The sequence below is a fragment of the Nothobranchius furzeri genome, chromosome 7 (assembly GCF_043380555.1).
Source record: "Nothobranchius furzeri strain GRZ-AD chromosome 7, NfurGRZ-RIMD1, whole genome shotgun sequence".
In the NCBI taxonomy this organism is placed as follows: domain Eukaryota; kingdom Metazoa; phylum Chordata; class Actinopteri; order Cyprinodontiformes; family Nothobranchiidae; genus Nothobranchius; species Nothobranchius furzeri.
In genome coordinates, this window is record NC_091747.1 from 46,148,413 (window position 1) to 46,171,704 (window position 23,292).

Below are 23,292 nucleotides of genomic sequence, written 5' to 3' on the forward strand. Positions count from 1 at the left end.
GAGAAAAGCTGGAACTTCTTTCTTGAAATTTCATCATGAATCCAAACTCTTTTACTTCCATTGAACCAAGAAAACAGCTTTTACAGTTGTTTTAGTTCATTAATGGCACCCACAAATGCTGCATACAGAGATGAATTAAGATTAATTAATTCCACATCATGTTGCTCTCTCTGTTTATTCAGCAGACTCACCCGTGTTGAGGCTATCGTGACATTATCCTGACTGAAAACCAAACCCCTCTAGCAGAGTTTCAGCGTTTGTACCCGACTTTGTCAAACACAGCTGAGGGTTGTGGGTGAATGAAGCTGTGTTTGTGAAAGGCAGCTACCTGAGACGAGATTAGGGCAGCATCGTGATTAAGAGCTGCTGTTGTTAGCACAGTGCTGTTGTAATCTCAGAGCGGAGCACCAACACGCGCGCGCACACACACACACACACACACACACACACACACACACACACACACACACACACACACACACACACACACACACACACACACACACACACGCACTTGTGTGCAGTGGGACACTATTAAAATCCTATGGACACATTTCAATTTTGCATAAACTCTCTAAAGTTGTCGGCTGTTTACATGAAGTTTGGACATTAAATGTATTTTTATAAACTTTTAAAAGATGCACACTGTGTTTGTTGTGTAAAAAAGTAATTTGTTTGTTATTTGATGTAATATATATTTTGTTCTCACTGCCCTTCCAGTCATGCAGGTCTCTCTAGAGAGATTTTAATCTAAATAAATGGGTTTAACCAAATGATAATAATAATAATAATAATAATAATAATAATAATAATAATAATAATTTTAACTCTAACTTCCACATAAAAAATAAACACAAAATAAATTACTTTTGCATGTTTTTTATTCATTTGGACCAATAAAGGTTTTAAATCAATGTAATGCAATAATATTGTGAAAATAATTATTATTTTTCATTAAAGTAAAATCAATTAAAGTTTAGCTTTTAATTTAAAGGTTTTATTTTATTTCTTTAGCTCAGTAGGTTGTTTCTTTTTCTGGGTACTTTTGATTAAGGCTTCAATAAGAACCTGCACATCAAAAGGTTTAAAAAAACATGACAATTTGACACCTTAATAAAAAAAGTGTCCTGTTAAAACCTACAAGTATGAATATTTTGTTTTACTCATTTATTAATAATGTTGTGCACAGTTGTCCGATTAACCTTTAGTCAGCCTAATTTTAGACAGCAACAGTGAAAAGGCTATAACATGGTCAGCTTTGCTGACGCTGATCTAAAACTTGACACTTTAGTAGATCAATCATTCATATTCTGAGAGCTAACAGAGATCTTGCGACATTGTGTGACATTTTGCACAAAAAAGCTAAAATAATAAATTTACTCTAAGATTGTTGGGCAACAACAACAAATATGTATAATTCCCTTAAAGGAAAGCTCCAGGCTTTTAATTTGTGAAGTTTATATCATTTCAGATGATATGCACTCTAAGAAGTGTTGAATTAACTGAACCAAGTTAAGTCAACTGATTCCACTTAAACCAAAGTAATACACATTGTTATATGTTGTCATGTTAAGTACATGTATATTACTCTTTACACTTAAGCTATAGGTTTCATGGAACCAGTTGACTTAACTTAGTTAATTCGACGTTTCGTTTCTTAGAGTATAAATGGGATGTTTTGAAAAATAAACACCAAACAGAACAAAATCTTCTGAAACTGCTTCAGCCTGATAACGAGTCTCCCTGATCAGGTGTGTGTTGATAAAAATCACAGGGGTCCGAGCAGGTGACCCCCACCCACTTTGCCAAAGCCTGGGGGATCGGGGGCCCTGAGCCTGTCGTTATGCACCCATTAGCTGCAACAACAGGGAGGATAAGGCAGCCTGAATTGAAACACATTCACACCAATTACTCAGGATTCTCCCGCATGGCCCCGAGGCACAGAGATGTCACGGAAACACAGCTTTCATTATTTTACCCCCAAAGTGAAGCTGAGTGGACAGGAAACACAAAGCAAAGCAAACTTCCTCCGAAATACTGTGGGAAGAAGAAGTGACCGTGTTTAATTTTGAGACCCCTGCTTGTTTTAACATGAAAGAAAATCCATCACGAACAAAGCGCACGGGTGTATTCACACCTCTGGAACATGTTTCCTCTGAAGTGCTAAAAATGGACCGTGAGGTCAGGGTGGTTGACCCCTCAGAGGAGAACCTCTTCCTTTTGAAATAGGGGAAATCTCTATTTATAAAGCCACTGTGTTGTTGAGCCATAAATACTCTAAATCATCCGCAAGGTTCGGTTTAGTCTCCTAAAGATTTTTGCCTGATAAGTTTGATTGATGTGGAAGCAACAAGCTGGCCTGAGAGGTTAGATCATAGGAATAAATCCTGACGCCGTGGCTGCGCTAACAGGAACAGATGCTAGGTTTGGTTGGGAGTTTACATCATAAATGAACCATCAAAATTTGGTAAATATAGGTGTGACTGGATTTTAATGACGCCTAGCATTAATCAGAGGGTCTAAATCATTTACAGACAGGATGTCCGCTGCATAAACTTCGCTCCCACGCTGAGAAAACAAGGCGCCATGCGTAACGGGGACGCTCAGATTACCTCCAGTCCTGTGCGGGTCAGGAAGTCGGGTCGCGGGCCTCTGCTGCCCCGCTTCCAGGTGAGCAAATGCTACTTCTGGGAAAACAAAGGCAACGAAAAACCCCACATCGAAGCATTTGTTCTGACGTCATGTCTAGAGTCATAAAATGTCACAACTGTATCAAATGAAAATCAATAAACACCAAAGACAAAATCTCATTAGCAAATATTTATTTCTCAAAAGTGCAAAAGTATAAAAAATTCAGTATTTACATACAAATGCAAAATAGTGACATAAAAATACAAATGAAAACACAAAACAGACTCACATCCCTGCAATTAAAAACCAGTGTTAAGAAAAATAATATCAAAACATTACAGCTTTTTTATTTTAGGTACAGAACAAAGTCTTCACTGCTTAGAAAATCTCAGGAGTCTTCTCTGTCCAAGAGTGAAAAATAAAAACAAAACGTTTTGTTCATGTTTAGCTTGAGTGGTTTGAGGTTAGATCATGAGTCCTTGCAGCAGGCGAGAGGTTAGGAGCTGTTGTAGCTGCAGTAATACACGGCTGTGCTGGCGTCCGACAGCACAGAGGAGATCAGGCTCTCAGGTCCGCTCATGCTGATCTCGTGAGGCCCGTACGGCAAACCTGTCATGTCCACACGTGCCGAGGAGGAGCTGAGGTACTGCTCAAACTCGCTGCGGTCCACCTCAGCCAGCAGCTCGGAGGGGTGCATCTGCTCCATGCTGTCTGCTGAGTGGGATTGGGAGTCAGGAGGTGGGGATAGCTGTCCTGCCCCACCAGGGTGCCGTTTGGGGTGGCTGGAGTTGCAGTGTTGGGTGTAGTACATGGCTAAAGGGTTGGGGCATCCCATGTAGGAGGGAGGAGGCTGTTCTGGAGCGGAGGCTGGGTGCCGGTGCATGATGGGATTACTGTGGTGGTTGGAGAGGGCTTCATGAGGTTGGAAATCAGCCACCTGAGTGTGGTAAGGGTATGCAGGCATCATGTGACAATCCTCCTGGGAGTGAGGGGTGAAGAACATAGAGTCAGAGTCTACGGCGTCCAGAGGAGATGTGTCAGGAGTGGGGAGGCTGTAGGTTTCATATGAAGGGCCCCCGAGAGCCTGAGCATCCCTGTAGTGGCCCAGTTGCTGTGGAGGAACCTGGAAGCCGCCGTGCTCATGGAAACCAAGACCCAGACTCTCCACGCAGACCCGGCTGTCCCCGGGCATCGGCTGGGCCTGGTGGTCGCTATGGACCAGAAAACCAGAGTTAAGCCTCTTGATCCTCTTCCCTGGTTTCCTCCGGGGCCGGTACTTGTAGTTGGGGTGATCCTGCATGTGTTGGACCCGCAGTCGCTCGGCCTCCTCCACAAAGGGCTGCTTTTCTGTGACAGGAAGGGCTTTCCATGATTTCCCTGCAGGTCAGGAGGACACAAGACATCAGTGACATGTCAGCAGATACTGTACTCAGCCTGGTCATGCACATAAAAATAGCATGGTGCCATTTCAGGGGACAGATCCGGGATTTGGAGGTTAAACCTGCAGCCCAGAGTAACTCTAAGCACTGAGAAATACTTTTAAAGTTGTTTAAAAGAGTCAAACTAAATAAATTAAAAGTACATTAAGAAAGTAGGTGAAAGAAAACTTGTCAGAAAGTACTCACCCAGCATTTTGCTGAGCTCTGCGTTGTGCAGGTCCGGGTTCTGCTGCGCCAGCCTCTTGCGCTCATCCTTCGCCCACACCATGAAAGCGTTCATGGGTCGGCGGATCCGCGGTTCGCTCTTTCCGCGGCTCTGGCTGCCCGATCCGGACGGCTCACTTTTCACCACCTTTGCGTCCCCGAGAGGACTGAGAGGGTCGGCCCACTGGCAGTGTCCCATTCCAGGCATCATGACTGACATCGCACACCTTGCCTGGGTCTGATCGTCGCTGGCGTAACCCGCATCGGGACTGCTCATTTCTGTTGGACCGGCACCGGGCAGCGCACAGGAACCACAAGTGAACACCACCTGGAGGAGGGGAAAGGAGTTCTAAGTCTTTCTAGATGTAGATCAAAAGCGCAGCAAGTCACATCCACGTGCCTCTTCCAGGAGCGAGAAGAAGTGAAAAGGTACAAGACAAGAGTGCGCGTGAGAGTCAGTGCGCTATAAACTACCAAACAGCCAATCAGCACGCGGAGGAGTGCCCACTACTACAAAGGTGTAAAAAAGTTCTGCTCACCCAGCTCCCGAACCTTTCTGGAGCCCAAAGGGGCTGAGATGTTTTTGTGCGCAAAATTGAAAGGACATGATTCAATTAGCAAATCTCTTTGCGTCCAAATGAGATAAAAGGCATCATTTCCCCTCATGCGCTTTTTTAGTTTACACACACGCACACGCCTGTGTGTATTGGGCTCCTGAGCTCCTGGCTGGTCGTCTGGACTGGAGACGGTATACGGTGGCTGGCGCTGAATAAAAGGCGATAATTAGGATGACTGAGACCCAAATTAACAAGAGAGGAATCTTAAATAAACAAATTCAGACCTTTGACTCTGGAAAAAAGCAAAATGTTGATGCAAGCGCGCGCGCCCCCCACCTGTGACGTTTAAATATCAATGCAGATCTACGCACGTACATTATCTCTGGTTGTGTGAGTCGATTTGAGATTGTGTTCATACTTCAAATAAGCCACATTTGATCAGATAAAGGAACTTCTTTGGTCCACACTCATGAAAATGTTTTATTCATTCAGGAATGTAAAATATTTAAAATTCCACATTTCTGTTTCTGATTTTTGAAGACCTCTTATGATGAATTATATAAATGGGAACCGTGTTCCCTCGCCTGGACGTGGGTCACCGGGACCCCCCTCTGGAGCCATGCCTGGGGCGCCTCAGGGGGGAAAGCAGTGCGCTACCAACACTATCTAGTTGATAGTAGGGATGGTGTGCTGCTGACCTCTACTCAGGACGTTGTGGATCGGTGGGCAGAATACTTCGAAGACCTCCTCAATCCCACCGACACATCTTCCAGTGAGGAAGCAGAGTCTGACTTTGGGTTGGCCTCTCAAATCTCTGGTGCTGAGGTCACTGGGGTGGTTAAGAAGCTCCTCTGTGGCAAGGCTCCAGGGGTGGATGAGATCCGCCCAGAGTTCCTTAAGGCTCTGGATGCTGTGGGGCTGTGTTGGCTGACAGGGCTCTGCAATATCACGTGGACATCGGGGGCAGTCCCACTGGACTGGCAGACCGGGATGGTGGTCCCCTTATTTAAAAACGGGGACCGCAGGGTGAGTTCCAACTACAGGGGGATCACACTCCTGAGCCTTCCTGGTAAGGTCTGTTCAGGGGTTCTGGAGAGGAGGGTCCATCGGATTGTTGAACCTCAGATTCTGGAGGAGCAATGTGGTTTTCGTCCTGGCCGTGGAACACTGGACCAGCTCTATACCCTTAGGGGTATCCTGGAGGGTGCGTGGGAATTTGCCCAACCAGTCTACATGGGTTTCGTGGATTTGGAGAAGGCGTTTGACCGCGTCCCTCGGGGGGCCCTGTGGGGGGTACTCCGGAAGTATGGGGTACCAGGCCCTCTGATACGGGCTGTTAGGTCCCTGCATGACCGGTGTCAGAGCTTGGTCCGCATTGCCAGCATTAAGTCGGGCTCGTTCCCAGTGAGAGTTGGACTCCGCCAAGGCTGCCCTTTGTCACCGATTCTGTTCATAACCTTTATGGACAGGATTTCTAGGCACAGCCAAGGTGTGGAGGACATCCATTTTGGTGGCCTGAGGATCAGGTCTCTGCTTTTTGCAGATGATGTGGTCCTGTTGGCTTCATCAGAACGTGATCTTCAGCTTTCACTGGAGCGGTTCGCAGCCGAGTGTGAAGCAGCTGGGATGAGAATCACCTCCTCTAAATCTGAGACGGAAAAGGGTAGAATGCCTTCTCTGGGTCAGGGATGAGGTCCTGCCCCAAGTGGAGGAGTTTAAGTATCTCAGGGTCTTGCTCACAAGTGAGGGAAAACTGGAGCGTGAGATCGATAGGTGGATTGGTGCTGCATCTGCAGTGATGCGGGCGTTGTACCGGTCTGTCGTGGTGAAGAGAGAGCTGAGTCAGAAGGCGAAGCTCTCAATTTACCGGTCGATCTACGTTCCTACCCTCACCTATGGTCATGAGCTTTGGGTAGTGACCGAAAGAATGAGATTGCGGATACAAGCGGTCGAAATGAGTTTTCCCAGAAGAGTGGCTGGGCTCTCCCTTAGAGATAGGGTGAGAAGCTCGGTCATTTGGGAGGGGCTCGGAGTAGACCTGCTGCTCCTCCACATTGAGAGGAGCCAGTTGAGGTGACTTGGGCATCTTTGTCAGGATGCCTCCTGGACGCCTCCCTGGTGAGGTTTTTCAGGCCAACCGGGAGGAGGCCTAAAGTAGACCCAGGACACGGTGGAGGGACTATGTCTCTCACCTGGCCAGGGAACACCTTGGGATTCCCCGGAGGAGCTGGCCCAAGTGGCTGGGGAGAGGGAAGTCTGGGCCTCTCGCCTTAGGCTACTGCCCTTGCGACCCGACTCCGGATAAGCGGATGAAAATGGATGGATGGATGGATGGATGGGATTTTTGAAGATATAATTATTTTTTGTCATTAAGTAAAGGGCTTATCTCAAATAGTTAGTTTTCTTTTCTATTTTTCCTCGGCGTTCTCCTCTGAGACTTCAGGAGCATCACAGGGTCCAATCTCAGGGGTCGAGGACCAGCACTGGTCTATGGATCATTTTGTTTCAGGTCCCACAGAATGAGTAAAAACTCAGGTAAAAAGTAATAACACTTCATGTACTTTTAAAAAAAGTTAATCAATGATATCTAAGTAATTTTATTTTGAATAAAATTGTTATTCAATAGGAATAAAGTGCATAAAGTGTGGTTATAATCAGGGTTGGTGCATGGGAAACTGGTTCCAAACTGGTTTGTGATGCCAACAGCTCTTTAGGGCTACTGATCTGGATGACATGAGCAACAAGTCAAATAGAAACTAGGAGTAACTCCACACAGAATCTGTTTCCTTGATGTTCTGGGTCAGTTTTCCCAGATCTGGATGAAGTGAAAAGGTTAAATCAACCTGTTGCACCTCAAACCTCCAGTCAGACTTGGCCTGTTTATGCTATAGAGAATGAAGCCCCCGTCTGTCTGAAATCCAAACATCACCCACGCAGGGCAGTCCAGTTCCTTATCAGGACCAGCAGACCCCAACCTGTCAGCTCGGCCTTTTCTCGGACCGTTCCCATCTTGTTGTGGTCTGCAGTCGTGTCAAAAGGGGCTGACAGAAATATGAGAGATGCTTAGGCAACCTTTTCATGCCCCCAGCAGACAGCAGCAGGGACTCGGTGCTTGTCCTCTGGGGGGGTCAGAGGGTGGGTGTGTATTGGACTGAGGTCCAGCCCGGCGCTGTATGGGTCAGGATCTGGTCCATAATACTGTCATCGTCTATTTTACCACCGATGACCTGATAAGGTTTTTCCCCTCTCGTCATTCCTGAGGGAGAAGAGAACGCGGGTCCCTGTATGTGTGTGTGTGTGTGTGTGTGTGTGTGTGTGTGTGTGTGTGTGTGTGTGTTTGCAGTGCGTGTGTGGATAAGGGCGTTGGTCTGAGTGTGCCTCCTGCTCTGTATGGGAGTGAAAAATCCTGGCTTTTGATGGGAGAAGTCATAAAGTCTGGAGTCGTAGCCACACTTCCTCTACAAGGTGAGGTTCAGAGTCGACCCAAAGGAGGGGAGGGGTTGGTGTGTGTGTGTGTGTGTGTGTGTGTGTGTGTGTGTGTGCAAAGGGAGATGAGAAGTGGTGACATGCCTCATATCCCTTCTCCGTGCCCCCCTCCCCTCGCCTGCACCTCCACTTCTTCCCCCACCCCGTGCCTGGGGAGTCTGGGGCTGGGTGGGGGCCGGGGCTCTCGACGCCAGCCTCTGGACTCCGCGCTGAGGGAGAGGTCACTTGGCTTGCTTACACAATGGCATTATCTCAGTTCCAGCCTCGGCTACTGCAGCGGTGAGCACTTCCTGTCACTCTGCAAGCACTTCCTGTCCTTGGCGTTAGCAGCACAAATTGTCCGCCTTCCAAGCGAGTTCTGAAACACGGTGGGGCTGCTGGTCGCCAGTCTCGCTGTGTAAATGTCTGTGGGTGGTTTTCTTGGGAATTGTGTTTGTACGGCAGTGTGGAGCAGACAGAGTCGGTCTGAATCAGAGGAATGGAAAGTATATATGTGTTAACACTCTGCCGGGTTCTCCCGGGCCGCTCCAGCTGCACAGAGCTCAAACATTACTCTCCTAATTAGCTGCAAGCGCTGAAGATGTTCGTTTTCTTTCTTCTAATCTAAAAGGATTGATGATTAGCAATATTTCTGACATTCCCAACTCCTTAGATGGGAAGAATCTTTGCTTATAAGCTAAATCATACATAGTTCTGCTGCAATCGGAATGTCTTCTGTGAGAACTTATGATATAGAGAACAAACCAACTAAGTGAGGTTAATATAAAGATTCGAAAGGTTTAATTGGCTGACCTCTAACCCTAACCAAAGTTTATTTCTGCACCCTGGAACTCTCTTCTTGGTTGATTAAATCCATCATTGTCTTGGATTGGGATTGCTTTCCAAGAATCAAGAAACAGTAGTTTATATCTTGGATCATTTTGTTCCTGGTTTATAAAATAATCAAATATACAAACGAGGCTTCAACCTGTTGACAACTGACATGGGAATCAACGATAATTGGATCTGGAACATTTTCGATCCGTGCCTTGAAGCTTGAACCTCGTCTCCATCCTTTTGCTTTGCTGAGTTGAACTAAGTCATTTAGTTTCTTTCATCCATCAATCATTACTTAGATTATCTGATTAGACCACGACTTCCTCCAACACTTGCTGTGGAGAACAGGAGGTGTTTCAGGATGGGGGAGTCAAGGGTGAGGGGTCGCAGCTCCTCGGTGGGGAGAGGAAGCACAAAGCAGGTGTTTTCTAAGAGCAACAACATCTTTTGAAATAATGATTCTGTAATTAGAAGTGACACGTTTTTCTTCGGTTTTGACACTAGTGACATCATCGCTCTCATCTTTAGCTGTCAGTCTTCACATCCCTACAGGAGCCCCTGGGACCTGAAGAGTGTCCAGTCTCAAGCTTCACCCACTCAAAACTGCTGCATCACTGCGGGTTGATCTAGAGCAACTTGGGAATCATTCCACTTGTGAAACTGCAGATATGAGAGATCATCCACGGGCTAAAGAGGCTAATTTAAGGCCGACTGCAGGATCTGAAAGTCGATGTTGGGCTGTGTTTTCTCCCAAGGCCACAACAACGCCACAGAAATAAATGACTCAGAATTCTGACAAATGACTGAATGAAGCAGATCGTCACGCGGTGTGAATTTTGCTCACGTGCACACACAGATGTTTTAATGTGTTCCTGTTGGTATAGTGTTCCCTCTCCCTCAGGGGATTGCTGGGAAAGTTTTGTGATCCGAGAGCACACACACCAGCCTCGCTGGAAGGGTAGCGCTGGGACGTTGTGTGTCGTAGACAAGTGGGGACACAAAGGAAGCCGTCTCCACTCTTGTCTCATTGTTCTGCAGGCGTTAATCTGTCAGGGATCTGCTGGGAATCAGGTGGGAATCTACTCAGCCTCGGATACAGGACGGCCCGTTTCTCGTTCTGCAGTTTCAATACATTCACCTCTGCAGCACCATCCTGCCCCCGGCACACAAAGATGCTGCGGTGATAAAACCGTTTCTTGTTTAGTTCTGCTGCTCAGTTTAGAGGATGAACACTTCCGCTTTATCTTCTCGTCTCGCCCTCATTCCAAGACGATTCCAACACAAATCTTAAATGTGCCTTTAGCTAGGCTAACACGAGGATGTTTGGAAACTTTTCGCCACCAGTTGTGGTGACCTCAAGGTCTGCGCATTGCCAGGGGTCAGCCGACAATTCAGAGGAAGAAACAAGTAAAATAATCAAAGTTCTTTTCCTGTGAGTGATCACGAAGCCGTTGTTTCACTCTCAGGCAACTGAGGGTGCAGAAGTACAAGTGAATAAATTCAGAGATGAAATTCTGTTCTTGTCACGTGCCATATTTGTTTAGCATGACAGAAACACCAGAAAACAGGGGGAAGCAGCTTGTTCCACAGTAAAAATTGGCAGAAAGTCCTCCAAAGTGTTATTTTTACACCTTACATAGTTGACTGTTTAACCAGTGTGGTCCAAAGATAAAACCTTGCTTGTGACATTTCAATGGAATTGGGCACCTTCTAGGATTTTCCAGATAATGTGATGATTAGGACTAGAAAGGTTTTCTTCTTTTAAAATTGAAAACTGTTCTTTCAGTCTTTATATAGTATATGAAAATGTGTTGGGACTCACAATGGCCCAGGAGTCCTGATCAATGGCCAGACACAACCCCGTAATAAAGCCCTGCAATGGAAAGACTAGTTCACCTCGCCCACTTTGCCAGGACATTAATATTAAATGAGCAACATGCTGACTGAATGTTTTACCCTGATGGCACCCGGACACTGCCAGAAGCTAGCATCCCTGTGTTTTGTCTGGTTGAGGGGACAAAGTGCGCAGTAGCTTAGGCTAGCATTAGCATTAGCAGTAGCTTCAAGATTCAAGACCTTTGTAATGTCATTGCACATGTGTACAACAAAACTGACTTCAAGGAGGTAGTAAAATGTAAGTATAAAATAACATGGCTAAAATAGATCTCTCTCTCTCTCTCTCTCTCTCTCTCTCTCTCTCTCTCTCACACACACACACACACACACACACACACACACACACACACACACACACACACACACACACACACACACACTTGAGCTAGCATTAGCAATAGCTTGGGCTAGCATTCGTGATAGCTTAGGCTAGTGTTGTTCTGCATTTAGTATCACACCACCCAGTTGTTGCAGATGTTGAAGTTGGTTAGGACATGCTAATAAAGCAGTGTGTTTCAAAGCTTATGACTTGCAGAAGCAGCTTTTTTTAGAATGAACCGTTTCTCTGTGGCCACCTAGGAAAGCAGGTCAGAGACAGCACAGACTTCATGCTACATTAGGCACTCTGAGCTGCCTACATTGAACAACATCAAGGTTCATGTGCTTTTACATTCTAGGACCCCTTTAACACAGACTGATGCTGTTTGTCTGATTTAAAGTTACATATAGTTCTAAACAAATAAATTACTCAGAACATTTAGCTAAATTTTATTTGTGCAGAAACACCGGTAGGTCATTTTGTTGTCTCAATCAAACTGAAGATCAAACAATAACATTCCAAGTTTAGTTTTTGAACCTGTAAAATGAAACATTTGGAGACCAGATCAGAAGATAGATGAATCAGGACTAGACAGAGCCAGCTGATCACTGGCAGAAACAGTAGGTCAAAGTTAAACCAGGAAGCTGTAGATGGATATTTATGCATGAAAACTTTAGTAAAATTTTACAGAGTTCTTTGTAAATCAGGCTAATTGAACCAAAAGCTTCTCTTACCACAAATCCTACCCTCTTTCTATGTATAAATCATTGAGATTGAACATTGAATCATCATTAATAATTTATTAAATGGGAAACCACTCTTTAATCTCATGTCCACAAACCAGAATCCTCCCATCATTGTCCAGACGGAGGCTAACTGAAGTCTGTGTTTATCACTTTTATGACTTTATCCATGAAGGCAAGGGTACGGTCCACTTCCTGTTCTTCAGGTTCCTTGACAGCCGAGTCGCATTATTAGGGTCAAGCTCAGCTCCCATCATGCCTCTGCATTGTTTCTAACCGTGTTGTGATCTTTCCCTAACTGATAAGACTTGTCTATTTTGAGCCTGTCTTTGCTTTTTGGCCTTGGCACATGAGCAGGAATAACTCTAAGGGCTATTCAAAACATGAGCAAAGAGATGTAATGGGTTTATTTTTAATAATCAGAACAAATGGAAAGTGCTTCTCATGTTGATCGCTTCGTGCACATTTTTCATTTCTGCAAATCTAATGATCGGTGAGCTGGATTTTTGAAAACAGACACAGTTAGGTCTTTGTATTTGACAAACTGTGGATTGCTCCCGCAGTTCCTCACATACACTGAATCCTTTCATTTGTGGCCTTTGGCTTGTTGAGGCGCTAAAACGTCACAGCAAAACAAACCTCTGATACCCCGAAGGTGCCGAAAGGGCTCAGAGTTGGCCAGTGTCGATCGATGACTGCGAGTGTGATCCGTCACATCGTAGCTAGCAGGAATCTGGATCAATGTCGGCAAGCAAGGAAGTTTCAGAGGAGCAAGATAAAGGGAGAGATCCTGAAACCTCTCCTGGTGTGTTTGTGAGTGTGTGCGTGCATGTGCGTGTGTGTGTGTGTGTGTGTGTGTGTGTTTAGAGGGAAAAGATCATAAGACCAGTTAGAAATGGGACTTTTTAAAGTTTTTCCCTCCTGCTGTGAAATCGTGCGCTGTCACTTCTGGAGATTACAGAACAAATACTCCAAAACTCACGGCTGGAACTTCCTCACAGACACAACTTCTCTTTTAACAGAATGCGGTTAACAAAAACGCTCCTTAAACCTGTTTTCCCGCTAACTTTCACCTCCGTGCACCTTTAAACAAGTTGAGCCTTTAAAATATGCCTGCGACTGAGCTCTAATGCATTAATTCATTCCTTAGGTTATCCTTTTTTTGTGCTAAAGTGGGAGAAACGACTAAGGAATGCACCTTGCTGTTGTTTTCACACAGCTGTGGTTTTATAGAGGAAATGCACTGTGTGTGTGAGTGCTTCCTCCTTGAGTTGTTCCTTTTACACCAAAGCATCACAGAAAGAAGAACCAACCCTTCATAATTCATAATTCACACACATTTTCCCTCAGGTTGCTCCTTCAGGTTGAACGCACACTCAGACTCAGATTTGTCGACTGAACAGCCCGTTTAATTCTGAAGTGTGAAAACTTTGTTGTGGCCTTTTTAATTATTGAACTGAAACAATCATCCTTGCATCTTTAGGATGAGCCTCAGTCTCAGGGAAGCGGACGCCATCCCATCTCCTCATTATCTCAGATTTGGGGCCTGTAAACTTCAAGGAGCTGCCGTGTTTGCCTAAACCTCTCTGTGTCAGAGTTCACCTGATGAGATTATCTCCTCGGTTCATTTACACACAATGCTCTGTGTAAATGAACTATTGATAATGCTCATCAATATCTGCCCACCACTGGAGGTTATAGTGCAGCAGAGGGGCACCAAAGCTGCAGGACAATGGGATTTTATGTGTGAAAATCCACCAAGCAGAACCCCAAAAACTCACTAAATGAAGCACTTTGTTGCAGGAAAGAGAATTTTTGCTATAATAGATCAGCACTTCTGCTGTGATTTGGTGCAACTGATGCAGTTTTGCACTATTTCATGCAATTTGGCAATTTTTTTGCACAATCTGTTAGCTTTGGAACAACTCAACCCATGCAACAACAAACTGTGGCTCAAATTCTGCAAGAGTGACAACGTTTTAGTCATTTTTTGCCAGCTAATCTTTATTAGATTTAGCAGCCATCTCTAAAAGTTATTCAGCAATAGATGCACATCTAGTGTTTTTTTCCTTCACCTTTTGCATCACATCCTTTGACGTTCTGCATGGAGACAGCGGGAAGAATGACCTCTGAGATAAGATTTAAGTCACTTGAATAAGTCAGGAAGGGCAGCAATCAAATCGTAGGTAGACTTCCTGTGGTGATAGTTTCATTCCTCAACTCACTCACAGGTCATTTACTCATCATCACTCACCTCCACCACAATGCTAAAAAAAATCTTTTAATCTTGCATTAAATATTTGCTTTTCATGCAAAATCCTTAATGTCCTTTAGAGATCTTATGTAACAGGATGCAATATACTCACTTGCAGAGAAAATTGAAGCTGAAATAGTTTTAAAAATACCTAATTTTCATTGTTCTGGACATTAAAATAAAGAAAATTTGGTGCATTTCCTATTCAAAGTCATTAAAAACAATATATTTGAATGTAACTTACGGTGTTTTAATATTCAAACTAAAATTCTGAATCAATTCTATTTAACGGACCAAAAAGAGCTGACTCATGCTTTTGGTATAGGAGTAAAATGTTTATTATATTTTAGAAACACGAGATGATTTTCATCTTTTAACTTTCGCTTCTTCAAATTTTTTATTCATTTGGGGTAATATGGCCTGAGTGAAATATTAAATAAAATAATAATAGTGAGGTAATATTACTATAAGGTAACAAAGTTGAACATTTTTTTTAAAACATCTCCTTATTTTTAGGAATCTTTTTTAGGTTTGACAGTTTGTCATTCAAGTTTAGTGCATGCATCAAATTCTATGGAAGCCCATTCCTGCCACACTGATATAAAAAGTGTCATAATTATGGGATAAAAAATATTATTATTATTATTGTTTTATCAGATTGGCGGGAACGGGGTTCCATAATTAACATACGTGGCCAACGTGTTTTGCTTCGTGCGTAAATCAGTAATGGCGTCAACAGATTTAGTTGGATTGAAAAAAAAAATAAAATTTACCACAAGAGAGGGTGGTTTGGTCAGCTGACTGGTATTCCTGTGATTATTCCTAAATAAATACATGGGAAAAACTCCTATCAGGAAGCTGGGGGAAAGTCCCTCTTGATATCATCACTGAGTGCATTCAGACAAAAGCCTGCCTGCTACCTGTGCTGACATACTACTGCAGAGTGTGAAACAATGGAGACCCAGGAGAGAGCTCCATGTGCAGCTGAAAAATGCCATCCACACCTGATCAATGCCTGCTTTTTCTGGGCTTTGCAGTAAAAATGTTACATTTGTTGCAGCAGCAGAAGCAGGTTCAGCCTTTTTTGGCCTGATACCATCCAAAACATGTGTTATCGCTACAGGCTGTGGAGCAAGAGGTCTTATCAGATGGCCTTGTGGCCTTACAATAACACAGGCTCTATCATGCCTCAGCAGACTCGTAACTGGCAGCAGCGTTATAAAAATAAAAGTAGAGTCCAGTTGTACTCAAGATGCTTCTGCAGCCTATCTCATGATCACTGATTCAGATAAGGAGAGAAAATAAATGATAAATAAATGTATTTATGTGTTTGTTTGTTTTTTGTAATTTGATGATTAAATTAACCACAGACCAGTTTAAATCGTTTTATATAAACTGGATTTTAAAAAGGGGTTCTGTGAGGGTTAGAAAGTCAGCATCTAATCTGCTGTGGATAGCTTTTGGAACAGCCTCATTTTGGAAAAAACAAAGTTTATTTCTGATTGGATTGATAGCTAAAGGGTAGCCAGAGCAAGTCTAAAACCAAAGTGATAATCTGAAATAGACCTTGGTTTCACAAGTGTGGTTATTTTAGAGAGAGCATTAGCAGAGGTGTAAAATTACTACAGGAAGTTTTTATCCAAGTAATTGGAACATGCTGAAAATGTACATTTAAAAGCATATTTTTGTATTTTTGTAAGAGATAGTTGTCATTTTACTCAAGGGCAGTACTTATGTCAGAGATTTTCAAAACAAGAGTCTAACAAGTGGCAAATGTTGGGAAAACTGGAAGTTCAACCGCTACGTGTCGAGAATAAATTGTTGCATGGATGTTACTTATATTTATTTTATCATATCTTTGAGGGTTTTCCTTTTGTATTTTAAACCATGTTTCTACTATAGGAGTTCCAGGAAATGTCTGGAAGAAAGTGACAGGCAAAATACGATGTCTTCTACGAACTCGTCAGGACTTTGCAAAGACGTTAGCATGTAGCGAGCATTCTAGTGGGGAGTGATGTCACTGATCAGCACCAAAAGGGGTCCATAGACATTAATAATATTAGAAAAGTTTAAATCTGTCAAATGTCGTACATTTGTAAGTTCGGAGGACTGGGGAAAGTGGCTGTGTGACATTAAATGTCACGTTCAATGAGCCGAAGTAACGCAGATTTTTACAGAGCTCTGCAGGAAAGAGTAAAGCACCGTAAATTACAAAGTTTGTGGTGATTTCTGTTGTATTTTTTTAGTATTGGGAATTCAGAAGCAGTGATTTTGTAAAACTTTCCCAATTATACAAATGCCAGTCGTTTGGCGATACACGCCAATATAATTTCCTATTGAATTCCAAACAATCAGCATGAGTTATCCACACATCCCGCCCAGTAACTTTACTGGGGGATTCACACCAGGGCAGGTTCGTCCCTGAAATGTCCCGGAAGTGGTTCTTTAGGACCAGCCTGGTGGAGGTCATCTCAGAAAGATCCGGTAAAACTATCTGGATGCTCCAATAGGAGAAACGGTCTCCACTTTAGCACACGCTGCTCAGGTGTAAAATATTAGCTATCCCTTAGAAAACAAGAAATAAACATCTTTCTTTTTCAACAAAAGGAGCATTTCTGACATTCTGAAAACGTGAGAATACAACTTGCTTCTTCTTGCTTTCAAATAACCATACAATGTAATTTAACGACCACATAAAGTCTGATGAACAGTGAACGTTTGTAAGCATCAACAGCCGTAACACTTTTCAGATTGTGCCTGCTAAAATAGCCGTAACACGCTTTATAACTGCACCCAGATTAGCTGCTAGCTCTTCAATCCCCTCAGAATAATCTGTATTTCTCCAAGATAAGGTTGTTCAAAGAGATGTCTACAACAGGTAAGAGATCATTTGTGTCATTTCTATAGAAAATTCACTTCAAAAGGTCTGAAGTGTCCCTTTACAGCTTTGGCCTTCAGTGATCTCCTGTCTCTGCATCACAAGGCACAGATTTACTGAGTTAATCAAAGTTTTCCTCAGCTCAGAGGAAAACCCCTCAAAGGAGAAGGAGTCGATAATGTCCCAACGTGCCCGCCGCTTCCTGTCAGATAAATAAATACATAAATAAAAACAAGCCCGGCCTCTTCAGATTTATTGTTCCTCTGTAGGCTGTGAAGTGGAGCCTATATTGTTTATAATGAATAAGCCCATTAACAGATTAGGCCCCAGATGGTGTGACGGGGCCCCTCGTGACATCCCCTTGCCACCTCCTGAAAGCACCTAGACCCCAGCGAGGCCAAAACACTTCCATTTAAGGTGGCGACCAGCGAGGTTAGCGTTGATTCAACGGGGCTGAGACTGTGTCACGTTTTCTGGAGTGATAAGAGCCGGAGCAGGAAGCTGTGAGAGGGCAGGAAGGAAGAGAGTTTCGGTCTGGAAGGAGAGTGGGGAGTTGCAGAGGTGGTGGACGAGGGCAACGAGCAAGAGCAGGGCAAAGCTGCACGCACCAAGATCAAATACTACTCCGTGAAGTGCGGTAAACCCTGAATATATTATGCAGCAGTTCTGCATGCAGAGGTTGTTCTCTGCAGAGTTTCAAGCACCCGGAGAGGAGGGAGGAAGCTCTGCTGGGAAATGAAGGGGGAACTGGGGTCCGGGGGGAAGTGAGTTAGTGACTAAATTTGGTCTGAAAGGCCACGCTAACATACACCTGCTTCCCGCAACCAAACAGGCTGCATGACGACGGTACCTAGCATCAGGCTTTTGTCTGGTAGAAAAACAATTAATCATGCAAAAAGGCTTCTTTATTGGTTCTTCTTGTAAATGGTATTTTCTACTTTTACCTTTTAGAAATAGCATTTTTTTGTTTTGGAGACTTGATTTGGTGCCAAATTCCATATTTCTGGAATCTACTAATACAAATAATGTAAAAAAATAAAAATTAAAATAATAACCTAAACAAAACATGGAACAGTTTTATTGGGGCTCATCAAATCCGTAAGTGCATGTGTGCCTCACCCTTTACCCTAAACACATTTTAGCATTTCTTCTCTTATTTGTTTGTGAGCCATCAGCTGATCACCCTCTCTCTCTTTTCTCTGTTCACTTTTGATGATGCATGAGTTTTTCTGACCTGTTTTCGGCTCTGCATCGATATCGATATATTTGTGATTTCCTGCACTTTGATGTCAGGAGTCCCTTTTTGCCCCACTCTACCTGCTGGTGCCCGCAAGCCATGGCCTGGATCCAAAATTTAAAAATGGCTTGTGGAATAAACTTTTGCACTCTTGCCAACTTTGCAATTTGGTTATTTACAAGCAAAAACTATCACCAGCAGCTACAAAAAAGAAAAAACATGAGGCACCTCCTGAACACAGGGTTTGAGTCCAGCTAGAAAGGTAAAACTTTATGTAAAAGCAACCATTTTAAATGAAATTGGTGGATTTTTAAATGCTTATTAAACTAACATCTGCAAAACATCTGCAAAAAATGTTATTTTAAGATATTTTAGTCCGTTAGCCTTAGTTGCGCTCAGATTAGCTGTTAGTTTATCAGTGCTAACTGTCTCTTCCAACGGGTTGTTCAGGAAGCTAGCTACAACTGGCATTATAATCTTTATTTATAGCTTTTACACACACACACACATCAGAAAAGCTAAAACTTCCCTTTTAAGTGAAATTAAAGCTCCTGCGCCTCCTGGACTGGCATTCTGCTAAACTCCATGATGATTTTCCACATGTGAGAACTGAGAACATCAGCTGCCCGGTTTCTCATCTTTCACCCCATTTTTAATCAACCTGCTCATCTAGAAAGGATTTCTCTATTTTGAGATTTTTAATCCAGTGTCTGAGATAATCTCTGAAACCGAAGGGAGATTGGGGGAAGGGGATGGATGGGGCATCACCGTGATCTGCTCACGCAATCACACCCTCAACCAGTAAAACTCATAATGCCTCTGGGAAAATTAATTTTTATTTAGCCGGCTCTTGCTCAGTCATGTAGGTCAGGTGCTTCGCTCGAGTTTCAGACATTTTTCTTTTTGTATGGATTAAAGAGACTCCACTCTAAAATCATTATCTAGAGTTTTCTATAGAATTAAACCATAAAAAATAAAATGATTTAAATGTGTCTTCTTTATCTTGTTCTTCAGTTATTGTTTGATTTGAACAGTGCAACTGTGGGAGCCCCCTGCTGGACATTACAGGTATCACACTCCATCACCTGAGTCAACGTGGTGAAGATTGGGCTTTATTCCTACTTAACAGACATAATTAAAATGTATTCTTATGATTCTAGTTTAACGTTTTCTTGCAAAATTCACGGAGGCTTTGGCAGAAGTGTTAGAAATAAGGCATTTAAGAAATTATTTTATTTTTGACCATTGACACAGCACTGTTAAAAAATAATTAAAATGATTTTTTTTATTAAATAAAGGATTAATGGAGTGCACACTAAACATAATGTTCATCTTTAAAACTTGTCTTGTGTTTTCTTCTGGAATAATCTTGTTAATTCTGACATTTTACAACAAAAAACTCTAATATTTGCAGTATTAGTGATGAAATTACTGATTTAGTTTGTTCTAGCTGCACTTCAAACCCAAGAAGGTATGATCGTGAACAGCATATATAATGATTTCAGTAAAGTTGAGATATTTTTACAGCTTTTGCATAATAATACATTTTTCATCTTGTTTGCATCCTAGAGTCTAGCCTCTCATTGCCCTCTGAGCTCTTTATTGGTGACTGTAAGGCTGCTATCAGCAGCTGGAGGCTGGGGGGGGGGGGGGGGTTTACTAAGCAGTAAATAAATATGAGCCTATTGTATTCCTGCAGCCTCACTGTCCTTGTTCTCCCATGCTGAGTAAACGCTCCGGTACAATGGGAGGCCGGACTGCCGTGTCATTTCCAAACCTCCTGCCTGACTCTCTCCTCCGCCTGGGAAAGTAGCTGAGGAGCAGGGTGGAGGGGGTGGATGAAGGGAGGGAGGAGGTCTGATATCACATTATTACTGTGGATGAGGACATGATGTGAGAACAAGTTTCCCTTTTCATCAGTAAACATGAAAACATGATGAAGAAGAAGAAATTCACCCAAACAAGAAGTTTTAGGGAGAAGTTTTGATCATTTTTAGACAAAATCCACATGACTGTTGCTAATGAGAAATTAACTATTTAATTTATTTGATTATAAAGCTGTAAATGTCGCTTTGCGTCACCTGAAGGGAAATATTTTTTTTAATTATTCCAAAATTTTTAATTCAAATGAAGTGAAAGAAGTAGAAGTCATGTGGAAAATAATTTAACAATAAAGACGTTTAAAAAATAAAATCAAAGGGCAACAAAACACATTAAAACATGACTAAACATTAAGATTAGCATCTAATTTCAGAAAACAAGTGATTTATAAAGAGCAAAAACAAAAATACTGACATGAGAAAAGAAGTAAAGACACCATTTTGATTTTTTTTTGTATAATTTGATGATTAACTCAATCTATACACAAAATGTAAGCAACATAATAAAAATATTTCATTAATCTTTAGTTTAAAAAAAAATTTTGTTTGTATTTTTAAAGCCCATTTTGCTTTTTCCACTTTTTATTACTTTCATTCGTCCCTCACATGTTAAATAGACATTTTCACTTCTTTATCTTAATTATTTCAAAATGCTTTTGGGATTTTTACATGTGAAACAAAATAATTAGTCAAATTCAGATTATTTGGTAGCTCAACTCAATTAAAAGTGTGTGTTTATTTATTAGAGGAATAAATGAATGCAATCATCTATTTTTATTTATTTACTCTCTTCTATCACACTTGTGGGTTTATAAGGGATGAATCATTAATCAACATTAATAACTGGTATTTTATGTTCTGCTTGTTCCTGGTAAATGTTTGCTACTTCTCAGTTTTGTTTTGCTCTGTTGGAAAACATAAAAAACAGAAAAGTCCAGGTTTCTGTCCACCTCAGGCTGCCTGGTGGAGCTTCCTCTGCAGTTCCTCCACAGGAAGTGGACGGAGTGAGCTGTGTGGAGGCACAGGAGTTCCTTCCATGAAAGCAGAAGCGAGGCCTTGAGTCAGACAGCATTTCCCCCATGGGACGGTATTATTCAGACCCTCCTCGCCCTCCGTGGGGCCAGGCGTGACGCTGCCAGAGCCAGGCGCAGGCGAACGCTAATCACGATGACACACGTGAAGTCGTTTTCCAGATCGGTTTTCCGGCCCCTCCAGCTGAGAGAGGGGCAAACAGCACAGGAAGAAAAACAGCCGTCACAGCTCGGTTCAGGGAGGTTGCCCTTTACAGCCACTCCACAAATATATTTATTTAAAAAAAATGGTTGTTGTCCTCCTGAAGGAAGTGCGGCAACGTCCTGAGAGAAAGTTCAACAATAACCTGCCCGTCAAGCTGTTTACTCCCAGTTATCTGTCACCATTTAACTCAAACACGAATCACTGTTTTCCTGTTTGCAAACAGAAAAACTTTAACCTCCAACTGAAACTCTATAAAGGTCCCGATCTGAGACCAGATTTGAAGTGATGCTGCATCCAGAGATGAAGGCGAAACGTCATGCTGTGTGTTGGAAATCTTCCCTCCGCTCTTATCCTTTCATGACCCTGTGGGTGGTCTCGTGACCCTTTGTGAGAGTTCTTCCAGAGAAGAGATAATGGTGTTTTCTGTCACCTTAATGGTGAATTCTCCTCATTGTAACCAAAGTAGCCTTACAGTAGCGGCTTAGCACACAATACATGCTTGTGTGGTGATACTAACAGTCCTCCACCTGCTGAGGGACCTGGCTATCTGTCATCGAAGGCATTAAAGATGCCACGTCAACACAAACACTCGGTTGTTCTCCGGTCAGGTGAAAGGCGGTTGAGGGATCAAGGCATGGGGAGATTTGCAGATGGAAAAAAAGATAGTGTACCTTTGAAAGAGCTGAATGAAGGCTGTTATACTTTTGCATGACATTTTAACAAACCCATTGCAAGAAATTTGCATTCATCACACAAACCAGACACTGAAACATATAAGATTAAAGAAAACCACTTTCACTACTGACTTGTGTCTGGTTTTATTTTGAGTCCCTCCAGGGCCAACAGCCAACCTCAAATGCATTCATGCGTCATTAGCGTAACGGTTTTATGGTCAAGACTCATTGTTTTATGTCGTTCTTGTCTTTAAATGCAGAAGCACATTCAAAGCTATCACCAAGATAACTAATCAGATCAAATCTGACAGTTTGGAGATTACATTCTTGCAATTAATCTTTTTCATCAGTGGTGGAAAGATGGGAAAGTTGGCATGAAGTCTAGGGAGAGGATCCAGATGGGATGAGAATCATTGTAACAGCTTCAACAGCAAGAGCTTTAACTCCTGGTAAAATGGTCTGTATTTGATGCACCACCTAAAAGGGATCGTGACCCCGCCAAGGCACTTTACAACAAAACCAATCATTCACCCCCACATACACACATTCACATGATTGTGGTGATGAGCTACAATGTAGCCACAGATTTATCATTACTATTTTTAATATTTTTACTTAAGTCAACTGTATCGACATCATGCTAGTGACAACAAATAACATCATGCTTTGATTGAATCCTTTACAAATAAGAATGAAAGTATTTGTACACAGCGGTGAAGCTATAAACAACGTTTGATTGTATAAAATGTGGAGTAAAAGTATTTTCATCTGTGCATTAATGAATATCTGGGAACTGAACTAGGTGTAACAAACAAATGAAAACACCACATCCAACTACATCCAATCTGTTAAAAACATTTTCAGGTCATACCAGAGACTTTAAATATGGGATCCAATGCCCCTGCTTCAAACTCTGCTTTGAAGAGCTGAATTGGGGGGATAAACATCCAAATAGTTCCTGAGCGCAGCCAAAGCTGCAGCCCACCACTCCCCACAGAGATGGGTTAAATGCTCAAATGTAATGTCAGCAGTGTGTGATGAA

At 42.7% G+C, this 23,292-nt stretch overlaps 1 protein-coding gene across 1 annotated transcript; it reads right to left on the minus strand.

Annotated features, from left to right (window-relative positions):
* Nucleotides 1-2,918: 2,918 nt before the first annotated feature.
* Nucleotides 2,919-4,693, minus strand: sox17 (SRY-box transcription factor 17). The gene is made up of 2 exons (XM_015954695.3): nt 4,257-4,693; nt 2,919-4,008 (listed from the first exon to the last, which is right to left on the minus strand). Exons 1-2 carry the CDS (start codon nt 4,549-4,551, stop codon nt 3,128-3,130), a joined length of 1,176 nt encoding a protein of 391 aa, XP_015810181.3. The 5' UTR covers nt 4,552-4,693; the 3' UTR covers nt 2,919-3,127.
* Nucleotides 4,694-23,292: the final 18,599 nt, after the last annotated feature.